The sequence below is a fragment of the Scomber japonicus genome, chromosome 22 (genome assembly GCF_027409825.1).
Source record: "Scomber japonicus isolate fScoJap1 chromosome 22, fScoJap1.pri, whole genome shotgun sequence".
Lineage (NCBI taxonomy): Eukaryota > Metazoa > Chordata > Actinopteri > Scombriformes > Scombridae > Scomber > Scomber japonicus.
In genome coordinates this window covers 25670178-25683596 of record NC_070599.1, presented here as the reverse complement: position 1 = coordinate 25683596, position 13419 = coordinate 25670178, and the positions used below count along the sequence as shown (strand labels likewise).

At 38.2% G+C, this 13419-nt stretch overlaps 1 protein-coding gene across 1 annotated transcript; it reads right to left on the bottom strand.

Annotated features, from left to right (window-relative positions):
• Positions 1-8641: 8641 nt before the first annotated feature.
• LOC128383618 (butyrophilin subfamily 1 member A1-like) lies at positions 8642-13419 on the bottom strand. Its single transcript, XM_053343213.1, has 6 exons — positions 13390-13419; positions 12673-12790; positions 12218-12559; positions 11057-11338; positions 10830-10943; positions 8642-9060 (listed from the first exon to the last, which is right to left on the bottom strand). The coding sequence occupies exons 1-6, from the start codon at positions 13417-13419 to the stop codon at positions 8642-8644; spliced, it is 1305 nt and encodes a 434-aa protein (XP_053199188.1).

Genomic DNA, 13419 nt, shown 5'->3' with positions numbered 1-13419 from the left:
GCAATATGGTTTTGCATTAATGAATTAATTTAGTTAACTTATAGTTTGAGGTATGTTGTTTGCAATTGTTTGCTGCAGAGCACAGTAATTTATGTGAGTAAATAAAAATCAACTCCCTATTCATACGTTATATGAAACTTCCCCAGGAGCACTGTTAAAGTATTTTGGAGGAGGCAGTGACTCAGTCCAGGGGCAATCCACCTCCTCAGGAGCAGCCCATATATATTTAATTTCTAGTCAAATTATCTTATTAAGATGTAATAATATAAAATATAATCATATGACAAGGGACATGTTTTTCATCTCAGGTCCATCTCTATCTTCTGCTACATCCACTGTACCCACTGTCCTCTCTGCAACCTCAGCTGTACCTGGTAAGTTAACAACAAAACAGCCTTCATAATTGCTCAGTGTACTGCAGAATATTCTGAGATTAATAATTTTGTCCAAAAATATTATTTTAATTTCCCTTTAGGTCCTTCATCTTTGGTCATCGAGAATGATCTTCTTCAGCATCCAGTTTGCAGCAGGGATCAGCAGCTCCGCTGAGTGTCCCTCTTTCCTGTCAGACTCAGAAAGGACTGAACAGGTATTAAGAGGGCCACTGCCTATAAAGGACACATTCACATTCCCGAAGAGACATTTTTACATAGTTTTCAGATGTAATTATTTAACTTTCTATTTTATTTGATATTTCTTTGTTTATTTTATTCAATGCTGTGTTTTTTACATATAAAAGTCAAATGTTTGAATTACAGGAGTGTGTTTTGTATTTCCCTCCCTATTTTTACAAAAGATTTTGCACATTTTTACATAGTTTTCAGAACTAATTCAACTTAATATTTTATTTATCAACCATTTGTGTTACCTTGTTTTAGGTGCCTGTTGATTTTCATCATTATTTAAGTATTTGTTGTTGTATTTTCATTTTATTTAATACTGTCTGTTTTTGTATATATGGTGTAGCAGTTTATTTAAAATAATAATAATAAAGCAGATTGTGTTTACAGTAAATGATTAGTTTATTTTGTTACTTTTAATTGACCTAGATGACATTCAGTATCCCACTTAGTACTATATCACTTTGAATATTAAGTGTTAATCAACCCCAGGCTGCTCTTGTAGCCGAATTTGCTACCATTTCAGATTAAAAACCATAGATGGGTAAAACATACCGGGCTGCTCTTTTGGTTTTATGTATTGATTCTCTGTGTGGCCAGTAAGGGGAGTTGCTGACTTTGCCAAATATTAATTGAAAGATTTTTCTGTAAGTTTGCAAATCCTGGTGTCTGCTTCCATTGCATTAATCACTGTTGATTACAATCTAACTACAACAAAAAGTTTTCACATTTAGTTTTACAAGTGTATTCATAATGACGGAGTAGAATAAGTAGAATACGTTTATAGTAGGTGTGAGTGTGAATGATCAATAATCATTATTATTGGCAGTAATAGAGGGCCCCAAAATCAAATTTTGCTTAGGGCCCCATGGAGGCTTGGGCCGGCCCTGGTATAGTATAATAAATTAGTGTAAAATGAATGTCCCTATGAAATAAAGCATTACCCATTTCTTTCTCTTTTTTCAACCTCTAGGATGCTTTTCCTCAAAGATGGACTCATCCTTAAATCTCAGCTCAGTTACTTCAGTGTTTTGGTTTTCCATCACACTGTGATCCTCCTTCTACTGACAAACTCTTGTAGAGGTAACTTTCACCAAACTCAGCTTTGACTACAATGCTCTACGGCAGTGAAATAATTCTGTTAACATGAGTTAGCTCTGATAAGGATTTAAAACCTGCTATTTGTATTTCCAGGTCAGTCTCAGGAGGTTGGACCACCTCAGCAGATTGTAGCATTTCTCGGTGATGACATTATCTTGCCATGCAATCCTGAACCTGGCGTGGACTCTGTTTCCAAGAGTCTGGAATGGGGAAGACTTGACCTGGAACCCAGATTAGTCCATGTCAGGTATAATGGTGGAGACATGTTGAATGGCCAAAACCCATCCTACAAAGGAAGAACATCAATGCCCATTGAGAAATTGAAGCATGGAGACCTTTCACTCACACTCTTCAATGTGAAAGTCTCTGATAATGGAACATATCGATGCTACATTCCCAAAGAAGGCAAAACATCTACTGTTCAGCTTGTTGTTGGTAAGTGGGCATAATCATAATCATTTTACATGTTATATGTACATATTGCTGCCACATTTTCAATGTATGTGACTAGAGACACAGACCCAGATGTTAAAGTAACAGAAAGAAGACTATCCCTAGTGCATGAGTTTACATATTTAGGCATCATATAAGATTCAGTACCCACATTCAACACAGAAGTTAAAGTTGAGAACACAATAATATTCAATTTGATAACCAAAGCCTCAAAGTTGTACATCAATGCCATAACTCTGTGTACAGAGGACCAGAGTATATAGAGGATATTATTATTCTCTTACACCTCTCGATCTGAATCTTTGCCCATTCTTCACATGCAAAAGACTATCTATCTAGCTATCTATCTATCTATCTATCTATCTATCTATCTATCTATCTATTTATCTATCTATCTATCTATCTATATGCTGTTTATTGATGTAACCGTTCAAAAAACACGTTTTGTGTTTAAATTTTTTTGTGAATTTCTCCTTTCTCTCATCATCAGGTTCTGTCTCCTCACCTGTCATAGTAGAGATAAACTTAAACACCAGCAGAGTGGTGTTACAGTGTGAGTCTAAAGGCTGGTATCCAAAGCCTGAGGTGATCTGGCTGGACGGTGAGGGAAACCTTCTCTCTGCTGAACCTACAGAGACAATCAGAGGTCCTGATGGTCTCTATACTGTCAGCAGCAGAGTGACTGTGGAGAAGAGACACAACAACAGCTTCACCTGTAGAGTCCAACAGAACAACATCAACCAGATCAGAGAAACACACATTGACATTTCAGGTGTCTTTTTTATTTTATCACTAATACGCTCTCCTTTATGCCCTCAAATGTTTCAAGTACTCTGTATGCCTTTTTATTTATTATCATTTTAGCTGACTGCCTCGTGAAACCGTCAAGTTTCGCTGCTCGTATCATCATTGTCCTCACTGCTTGCCTCTTCTGGTCTCTTCCATCTGTGTGTGTTGTGTGGAAATTGTACAAAACTGGTAAGACAGAAATTCAATGTCTCTCTCCTTATATGTATATATTCATTTTTTGTTCAATTCATTTTAACAGTGTTTTTGATATGCATTCAATGCGCACACATTGTGTGTGACCTTTGTCCGGTCTGTAGTTTGGAAATAAGGAAGCGATGCAGCCGTAATGCAGCGTGTGTGCGTGTGAGTGAGGGAGAGAGACAGACTGTATTTTGCTCTTTTTACATTTTTCTGTGCTGTGAGTGTGTGTGTGTGTGTGTGTGTGTGTGTGTGTGTGTGTGTGTGTGTGTGTGTGAATGAGTGAGTGAATGTAACTAGTGACTAACAGGTATCATAAGTGACAGCAGATTTTTTGAGCATGCACTATTTCATTATTCTGGATTGGATATGGATAATAATAAACATACATTTGCATAAAGCACTCCCATGTTAACAAGAGTATTAAAGTGTCCCCTTAAAGTACATTTAGAACAAATGTGATTAATCACAAGATAACTCATGACAATCATGCAATTAATATTTTAATCGATTGACAGCTCTAGTACATATATATATATACATACATACTTTGAGTGGTCAGTGATGTGAAGCCACTTTGTTTGTGCCCATGTGGTTTAGTCCAATTTTGCTCAGCTCTCAGCTGTGTCCAGGTATTGGGTAATACAGGGAGACAAATACCCATGTAACCAATCAGGGATCTAGAATAGGGAGTTAGGTGGAGTCATATATTATGGATAGATACATATGTGTATATACCACTTTGCATGTCACAGGAGTTGTGATGCTTTGCCAGATTTTTGTTTTGCTTTGACTCTGACACATAAATATAGTTCAGCAAAGGTAAAATGAAAAGAGATATTTAATCGAGATATTAAAGTTAAGGAAGTTCAAATAAGGTACAATCAGTCAATTTAATGATATGTTTTCAGATTCATCATAGTTTTGTGTGCTTCTGTGAACTTTCACTTAAATGATTTCCTGTTTCTACATTCACACAGAGACTGAGAAGCAACAAAAAGATGACACCGAACAGCAGCGTTTGCTAGAAAAAGAGAAGAAGGAGGAAAAAGCCAAACTGGATGAAGAGTTCCAAGAGCAGACAGACTTGGAGGAGGTGGTCAACACATTGGAGGAATATAGGAAGGAACTGCAGAAACAGAAAGATCAACTCAAACATCAACACTCTGAAACAGACAAAAAATGTGCTGAATTTGATTTGAAGCTTCGGTCAGTGAAAGAAGAAACAGAAAGTGACAATGTGAAGGGATTCTTAGTACTGAAAGAAATCCTAATGGAGCTCAAAAATAGTCTGCGTCAGAGACAAGCAGAAAGTGAGAAACTAGCGCAGAACTCATCTAAGCTAATGGACAATAGAAATATTGTGTTTAACAAAGTGACAAAGAGGAAGACGGCAGTAGAGAACAACATGAAGAAAATCAGAGAACAGCAGCAGGAGATAAAGAATCGGAGAACAGACAGGGAACTCTATTAATCAAGAACGGATAAATCATAATGACAACTGAATTTAACTTTTTAATTATTAATGTTTTCAGAGTTGTGCTTTAATCAGAGTTAGGCTTAGAGTAGCTGGACAGCCGCACAATGAGCAGAAACTCAGTATAAAGCTCTGTAAAGCTGAGAGGAACTGTTACCTGGTTCATCACTACGAGACACAATTTACACAGAGACAGATAACACAACATTTTAAAAATATAGATCATAGATACAAAATGAAGCTATTTGTATGAAACACTTTTTTGTACTGATTTGATTTTCCTGTGTAACAACTGTAAGGTTTAATTCTGTCTGTTTTCATGCACAGCTCTACTGTAATATAGTAAAATTTAACTTTCATTCCCAACAGATTATTGTTTGTCGGATTTAAAAATTGTTGGATTTTTTTTTTTAAAGAAAAAAAAGTAATCATTTGTTGTTGTTTTTTTTTGGATCATATTGTAATGTGCCTGTTTTAAATGTATTTTAATATTTTGTGGTATGAACATTATGGTTGGAAAAATTATTATGATGGATTTTCAGAAAATAGTAAAGTAAATATAATTTTTTATACCTCATTTTTATTTATCTCATTAATGAACCATTAATTACATTTCTTTATATGTTGATTATTTCTGTGAACATAAAATTAATGTGAACCACCTCTGTATTTTGTGATCTTTCTAATAATGTATTTTATCTTGACATGTGATGCACTATGTATTATTTTATTATATAAGACATCAAAGATTCACAAAGATCAAAATATAACTTGGTTCTGAGTAAAAGAGCCAAACCCAGAGTTAAATACCCAGACATTAAAAAAGAATGAAATAAATAAAATCACTTGCAGCACAAAACAGACATAAATTCAATTAAGAATCACATTATTTTAAACACATACTAATTACCATTATATGGTTGTATTGCTCTATCACAGCTTATCCTCATTAGTCAACTGTTGAGAATATGCATTTATTTAACCTTTAAATATTTTTGATTCTGTCATATAGGATAATACATATCAATGAAAATAAGGCATGTATTAACTGTAAAAGCCCAACCATCATTTGTTTTGTCATTATTTATTGCAGAATCACAAAGTGGAGTCCTGCTTCATGTGTATGCCCGAGTTCTTTTATTTTACTTCTATTACAGTGTGTAAAATTATTAATACATTGTAAAAATACTGACCAGACGTCTTTATGCAACGTGAAGACAGTATTCAGCCGCTGACAAGTCCTTGATGACCTCCAGTTCAGACCCATCAGGAACCAGCAACACCTCAAGACACACAACGTCTTTATCCTGACCACCAAAAACTAATGTTGCTCTCAGATTTTGGTTTAGATGCAGCTTGTGAATCGTTTATGTCATATATCATTTTCATGCATAATCATCCATCCATCCATCCATCCATCCATCCATCTTCTTGCCGCTTATCCGGGGTCGGGTCGCGGGGGCAGCAGCCTAAGCAGGGAAGCCCAGACTTCCCTCTCCCCAGCCACTTCGTCCAGCTCTTCCAGGGGGACCCCGAGGCGTTCCCAGGCCAGCCGAGAGACATAATCTCTCCAGCGTGTCCTGGGTCTTCCCCGGGGTCTCCTACCGGTGGGACGTGCCCTGAACACCTCACCAGGGAGGCGTCCGGGAGGCATCCTAACTAGATGCCCGAACCACCTCATCTGGCTCCTCTCGACGTGGAGGAGCAGCGGGTCTACTCCGAGCTCCCTCCGGATAACTGAGCTTCTCACCCTATCTCTAAGGGAGAGCCCAGCCACCCTACGGAGGAAGCTCATTTCGGCCGCTTGTACCCGCGATCCTGTTCTTTCGGTCACTACCCAAAGCTCATGACCATAGGTGAGGGTAGGAACGAAGATCGACTGGTAAATCGAGAGCTTCGCCTTTCGGCTCAGCTCTCTCTTCACCACGACGGATCTGTGCAGAGTCCGCATTACTGCAGACGCCGCACCGATCCGCCTGTCGATCTCCCGTTCCATCCTTCCCTCACTCGTGAACAAGACCCCGAGGTACTTGAACTCCTCCACTTGAGGCAGAATCTCATCCCCGACCCGAAGAGTGCACTCCACCCTTTTCCGGTTGAGGACCATGGCCTCGGATTTGGAGGTGCTGATTTTCATCCCGGCCGCTTCACACTCGGCTGCGAACCGATCCAGTGAGAGTTGGAGGTCACGGTCTGATGAAGCCAACAGGACCACATCATCTGCAAAAAGCAGTGACCCAATCCTGAGGTCACCAAACCGGACCCCCTCTACACCCTGGCTGCGCCTAGAAATCCTGTCCATAAAAATTATGAACAGGATCGGTGACAAAGGGCAGCCCTGGCGGAGTCCAACTCTCACTGGAAACAAGTCCGACTTATTGCCGGAAATGCGGACCAAGCTCTGACACCGGTCATACAGGGAACGGACGGCCCTTATCAGGGAGTCCGATACCCCATACTCCCGGAGAACCCCCCACAGGATCCCCCGAGGGACACGGTCGAATGCCTTCTCCAAGTCCACAAAACACATGTGGACTGGTTGGGCAAACTCCCATGCACCCTCAAAGATCCTGCAGAGGGTGTAGAGCTGGTCCACTGTTCCAGGGCCCGGACGAAAACCACACTGCTCCTCCTGAATCCGAGATTCGACTATCCGACGGACCCTCCTCTCCAGCACCCCCGAATAGACCTTACCAGGGAGGCTGAGGAGTGTGATTCCCCTGTAATTGGAACACACCCTCCGGTCCCCCTTCTTAAAAAGAGGGACCACCACCCCAGTCTGCCAATCCAGAGGCACTGCCCCCGATGTCCACGCGATGCTGCAGAGTCGTGTCAACCATGACAGCCCTACAGCATCCAGGGCCTTGAGGAACTCGGGGCGGATCTCATCCACCCCCGGGGCCCTGCCACCGAGGAGCTTTTTAACCACCTCGGCGACCTCCACCCCAGAGATAGGAGAGCCCACACCCAGGCCCCCAGGCCCTGCTTCCTTACCAGAAGGCATGTTGGTGGGATTGAGGAGCATAATCACAACATATCAAGTTATAATGAAAAATCAGCAATCAATATCACAGAGTAATGTTGTGTGCACATAAATTATCAAAATGTGAAATGTTGCCTCTGTTCATTAAATAATATGTTATTATATTTATTCCATTCTGTTTCTGGACATCCATCATAAAAATGTTGTCATGTTGTCATTGTCCATGACACAACACAGCAGCAGAACCTTTCATGTTGAAACCACAAAATATTATTATTATAATAATATGTTTTTAAAAAAAACAGACAGTTTGCAATATGATCCAAAAAAGAAACACAAATGCATAAAAAAATACAAACGATCAAAAGAGAATAAAAGAAAAGAAATGTTGATTTTTTTTTCACAAATTCACTCAGACATAAGAGGCTAATAGCAATAATTAAAACTAATCTGCCAAGAATGCAAAATTAAACTTTACAACACTGTCTGATCTCAATACTGTCTGATCTCTCAGTGTGTGAGTTTCAGGCTGAAACTTTACTGTTTACTCTCAGCGCTCTCATGGCGTCATTTTCAGAGAAAAAGCTGTAAAAAAAAGCCACTGTACGCTACCTGCTAACATAGTTAGCTGTAGACCAACTTGTGAACATAGTGGAGAATTTAGCAGCTAAAGAGCCAGATATTTCCCTCAGGAGTTGGTAGAGAGTAAAAACAGAACTAAAAGAGAGTTAATACTGGACAGAAACATGACTCCAAATGAATGATAGTGTTGATCAGTAATTTCTGGATGTGGAAATAAACTAGCTACTGTTTGCTAACACATTCAACATAACTTAAAAGCTGACATGTCAGTGTTGTGTTCACTGACATCTTTCTCTTTATTACAAGAGTGACCTAATAATTACAGCTCTGATTAAACCTGACGCTCAAATATTTTACTGTAAATACGATTAAAGATTAAAGTGAAAGTCGTTTATTTATCTATCCGATCCGGATGAGTTAAGTTCCCTGTCTGTCTCTCTATATCTCCTGCTGCTGCTTTCTGATTTTCTCTATGCAGTTGTCTACTGCCTTCTTCCTGTCTTCCATTTTATTAATCATTTCCCCAGCGTCTTTCAGCAGACTCTGTGTGCTCTCTACCAGTTTCCCACTATCGACATTTCTCTGACGCAGACTCTTTTTGGCCTCCATTATGATTTCTTTCAGGTCGAAGAATCTTTGCACACTGTCACTTTCTGTTCTTTTCTCCACTGACTGAAGCTTCTCCTCAATTTCATCACATTTTTTATGTATCTCATCCTGATCAAGTTTGAGTTGATCTCTCTGCTTCTCCAGTTCTTTCCTCTGTTCATTCACTGTATTAACAATCTGCTCCAAGTCTGTCTGCTCTTCTTTGTTCTTCTGGAACTCTTCATCAAGTTTGGCCTTTTCCTCCTTTTCTTTGTCCTCTGCTAAAAGCTGCTTCTTAGTTTCATATTTGTGTTGCTTCTTTGTCTCTGTGTGAATGTAGAAAGAGGGAACCATTTAAAGTTAGAATTCACAGATGTACACAAAAATAAAAAATATGAGTCTGAAAAGATAATTAACCCTCATGCCTCCTTAAAGACATTTTTAGTGCTTTATTTTCATGATTATTTGGGCTGTGTTCATGCTTATGGCATCAAATTCTCCAAGGACCTTATTTTTAATATATATACTTTTTATTTAAATAATTCACTTATAATAGGTATATAAAACAGTGTGTAGATAAAATATTTCCTCTCAGCACCTTAGGGACAAAAATGTGCCCATTGAAACCCATTATACGGTAACTACATTTTCTGAACCCCCCCCTCCCTACTAAAAAAAAAATGACCTTTTCAAGGGCCAGGGCTTCAAAATTTTAGTTTTAGTTTTTTCACCAGATAATGTAATGCTCCTTAGTCCTGCTCGTCCTGTATTATGAAGCACAGCAGACCAATGAAAAATGTGGTTGCATCCAAAATGACCTGGATGTGTTGGCATGGGTGTCAGAGTGTGGTGTGTACATTGTGTGTATTGAAAAATGAATGTGTGTGTGTGAGTGTGTGTACGTACATGTGTGTATGTGCAGTTACAAATAGAGCATTTATATGATCTTACAGGCCTGCATTTATAGCATTATGTCTAAATCTCTCTCTCTCTCTCTCTCTCTCTCTCTCTGTGACACACACACACACACACACACACACACGCTACCACTTTCACTCATGGATCCACTCATATACACATATATCCACATGCATGTGCATGCACAGGTCGTCAAACTCAATAGAATATAAAATATAGCACTTCAAATGTGTTGTACAGTTATTCTATACTTTGAAGGTGTGTGTGTGTGTGTGTGTGTGTGTGTGTGTGTGTGTGTGTGTGTGTGTGTGTGCGTGTGTGTGCGTGTGCGAGAGAGTCTGTGTGAGTGTTTCAGTGTTTGCCTGTATGCACTTGTGTGTGTGATCGTGTGTTTGGGTGTGTATTTGCTATATACATGCTATAAATGGAGACAAGTCAATATAAAGTTTCCATTTGTATGTGCACATACACACATTTACGTACACACATTCATACACCAACACATTTTTTGTCAATACACACACAGGTCATTGTGATTTTTTTGTGTGTGACATTTTTCACTGGTCTGCTGTGCTTCATAAAACAGGATGAGCAGGACTGGGGAATTCTCCCACAGGTAAAACACAAATGATGTTATCTGGTGAAAAACAAAAAAAAATGAAAAATTTGAAGCCCTGTCTCTCAAATGATATCCCAGAACACAGGAATGTATGAAAGAGTCCATTTTTGGCCCGTCCCTTATGAGCTGAGCTGGGATGGAGTTTTTTTTTTTTTAAATCTGACACTGCACAAGACATAATAATGCATCAAAATCGATGTTGTTGCTAGTCATTGATATATCCAAGGCTGTCATAATCCCCCCCCCCCACCTCCCAATAATTCACTTTGCATTTAGTATATAGCATATATTTTTATGGCGATACTTTCACACAGACATTTTTTTCCCTAAAGAACTAAAAGGAACTTTTTCTTAAGGAGGCATAAGGGTTAAGAGAAGGAAACACATAATAATAATAATAATAATAATAATAATAATAATAATAATAATGAAATTATAATAATATTCAATTTTTCTTTTTTTTGTTACTGTATGGAGAAACACATTGAATCACTGTCTTACTTGTTTGATGCAGTTTCCAAAAAACAAACAGAAATGTCAGCGTACAGATGAAGCAAGCAGCAGAGACAATGATGACACGAGCAGCAAAACTTGACACTATCACCAGGCAGTCAGCTGAAAGTAAAAAGAAAAAGAAAACTAAACAAACAATCTAATTGACATACAGAATATTTAAAACATTTTAGGGAAAAAAGGAGATCATATTAGTGATACGATAAAAAAGACACCTGAAATGTCAATGTGTGTCTCTCTGGTCTGGTTGATGTTGTTCTGTTGGACTCTACAGGTGAAGTTGTTGCTGTGTCTCTTCTCCACAGTCACTTTCCTGCTGACAGTATAGAGACCATCAGAACCTCTGACTGTCTCTGTAGGTCCAGCAGAGAGGAGGTTTCCTTCACCGTCCAGCCAGATCACCTCAGGCTCTGGATACCAGCGTTTAGACTCACACTGTAACATCACTCTGCTGGTGTTTAAGTTTATCTCTACTATTACAGGTGAGGAGACAGAACCTAATGATGAGAGAAAGGTGAATTCACATAAAACACGTTTTTAACTTTAAACACAGTCATACACAGTTTATAATCACAGTGAGCACTGCAGGTAAACTTAAAACTCGTATTGGATGATCTCTCCTGGTTTAAAACGGCTTTGCAGCAATACATCTAATTTTTCCTGCACCTCAAGGTTCATACTCTCTGTCTACCTAAAAAAACACATTTCTCTGCTGTGAGCTGGGTGAGTATTTTAATATACATTTATTTTCACTGATAACCAACCAGAAATTGACTTTCTTATTAAGTAAATGATTACATCACAATAATATGACATTTATATTTAAATACAATTGTATGTGAGATACATGTTTTGATACCAAATTTTACCAAAACATTCATCTACTTGATTTTTTGGTGTGCAAATGTTTGTCATGGAAACAGAAAAAAAAACATTAAAAGATGTAAATATTTACATTTGCCGCCTGTTACCTGTAAAATATAACATATAGCTAAATCCAAAATATGTTAAGCTTTAAAACACCACAGCCTGTCTGCTCCCAAAGTACTGGTGTAGTTGTAAGTTATTTAATTCATACAGGAGGTGACAGAGTTGACAGATCTGACAAAGCTGATGGAGCTGATTCATCCCGAGGAGGGTTACTATGTGGCTGAACCAGACAAATAAGAGATATCTCCTTTCCAAAGTGTCATCTTTAGAGCTACTCCTCAATTATTCTAAATATAGGGCCATGAAATGCTGTATTTAAGCTGCTCTAGTGGAGCTGATAAAAATGTAACTGGAACTGTGGGGGCTTAACAAAAATAAACAGCAACTGTAACATGAATAAATAAAGCAAAATAAATCAAATGAACAGAATGATTACGCCCACTTACCAACAACAAGCTGAACAGTAGATGTTTTGCCCTCTGAGGGAATGTAGCACCGATATGTTCCATTATCAGAGACTTTCACATCAGAAAGTGTGAGTGAAAGGTCTCCATGCTTCAGTTTCTCAATAGGCATTGACGTTCTTCCTGTGTAGGATGGGTTTTGGTCAGACAAAAGGTCTTGACCTTCAGACCTGACATGGACAAATCTGGGTACCAGGTCAAGTCTTCCCCATTCCAGACTCTTGGAAACAGAGTCCTCGGCAGGTTGAGGATTGCATGGCAAGATAATGTTTTCACCGAGAAATGCTACAATCTGCTGAGGTGGTCCAACCTCCTGAGACTGACCTGGAAATACAAATAGCAGGTTTTAAATCCTGTTATCAGAGCTAACTCATGTTAACAGAATTATTTCACTGCCGTAGATCATTGTAGTCAAAGCTGAGTTTGGTGAAAGTTACCTCTACAAGAGTTTGTCAGTAGAAGGAGGATCACAGTGTGATGGAAAACCAAAACAGTGAAGTAACTGAGCTGAGATTTAAGGATGAGTCCATTCTTGAGGCAATCCATCATGGAGTTCTGAGGTCAGAAACAAAAATGATTTTATTTTACAGGAACTTTGATTCTATATTAATTTTACTGGAAATAATTTGTGTCATTGTTTAAAACAGGTATATAATGCTCAAAGTGTAAACCGTTTCGAAATAGAGAAAGGGTGATGCAAATTTGCTACAATTTTAAGAAGATAAAGGTACATGTAAAATCCTGTTCATTTCATTTATATTTGGCATCATATGTTGTTCACAATTTAAAAAGTATTTGGATTAAGTTCTGTAATAGACTGAAACATATATTTCCAGAATTTAATATTAAAATTGAAACTAATACAATAATTGAACATGTTAATTTATAATTTTAAACTAAAACTACTAACTGAAAACTATTTTCTCTCAGTTAAAGAACTGTCAGGAATATAAGTCTACTACACACAAACTATATATTGGGTGGGTACTTAACAATGAAAGCTTTTTTTTAAATACCAAAAAGTAAAGATATTACTCAATTAACAAGATTGCAGCAGAATTTTTGTAAAAGTTCCTAAAACAATATTTTTAAATACCCGTAAATTTAACAGAAAATGGAGACTGATTGGCAGTACATATATTTGTCCTTCTGACCTTATCATTACTTGTACCATTGTCCTTCAT

What these genes read in the sequence shown, in the direction of transcription:
- LOC128383618 (XM_053343213.1), bottom strand. Translation starts at nt 13,419, where the DNA reads ATGAAGGACAATGGTACAAGTAATGATAAG. An exon ending in ATGGTACAAGTAATGATAAG is followed by an intron (nt 12,791 to 13,389) that starts GTCAGAAGGACA and finishes TTCTGACCTCAG; the next exon opens with AACTCCATGATGGATTGCCT. An exon ending in TTGGAAACTGCATCAAACAA is followed by an intron (nt 9,061 to 10,829) that starts GTAAGACAGTGA and finishes CAGAGGACAAAG; the next exon opens with AAAAGGAGGAAAAGGCCAAA.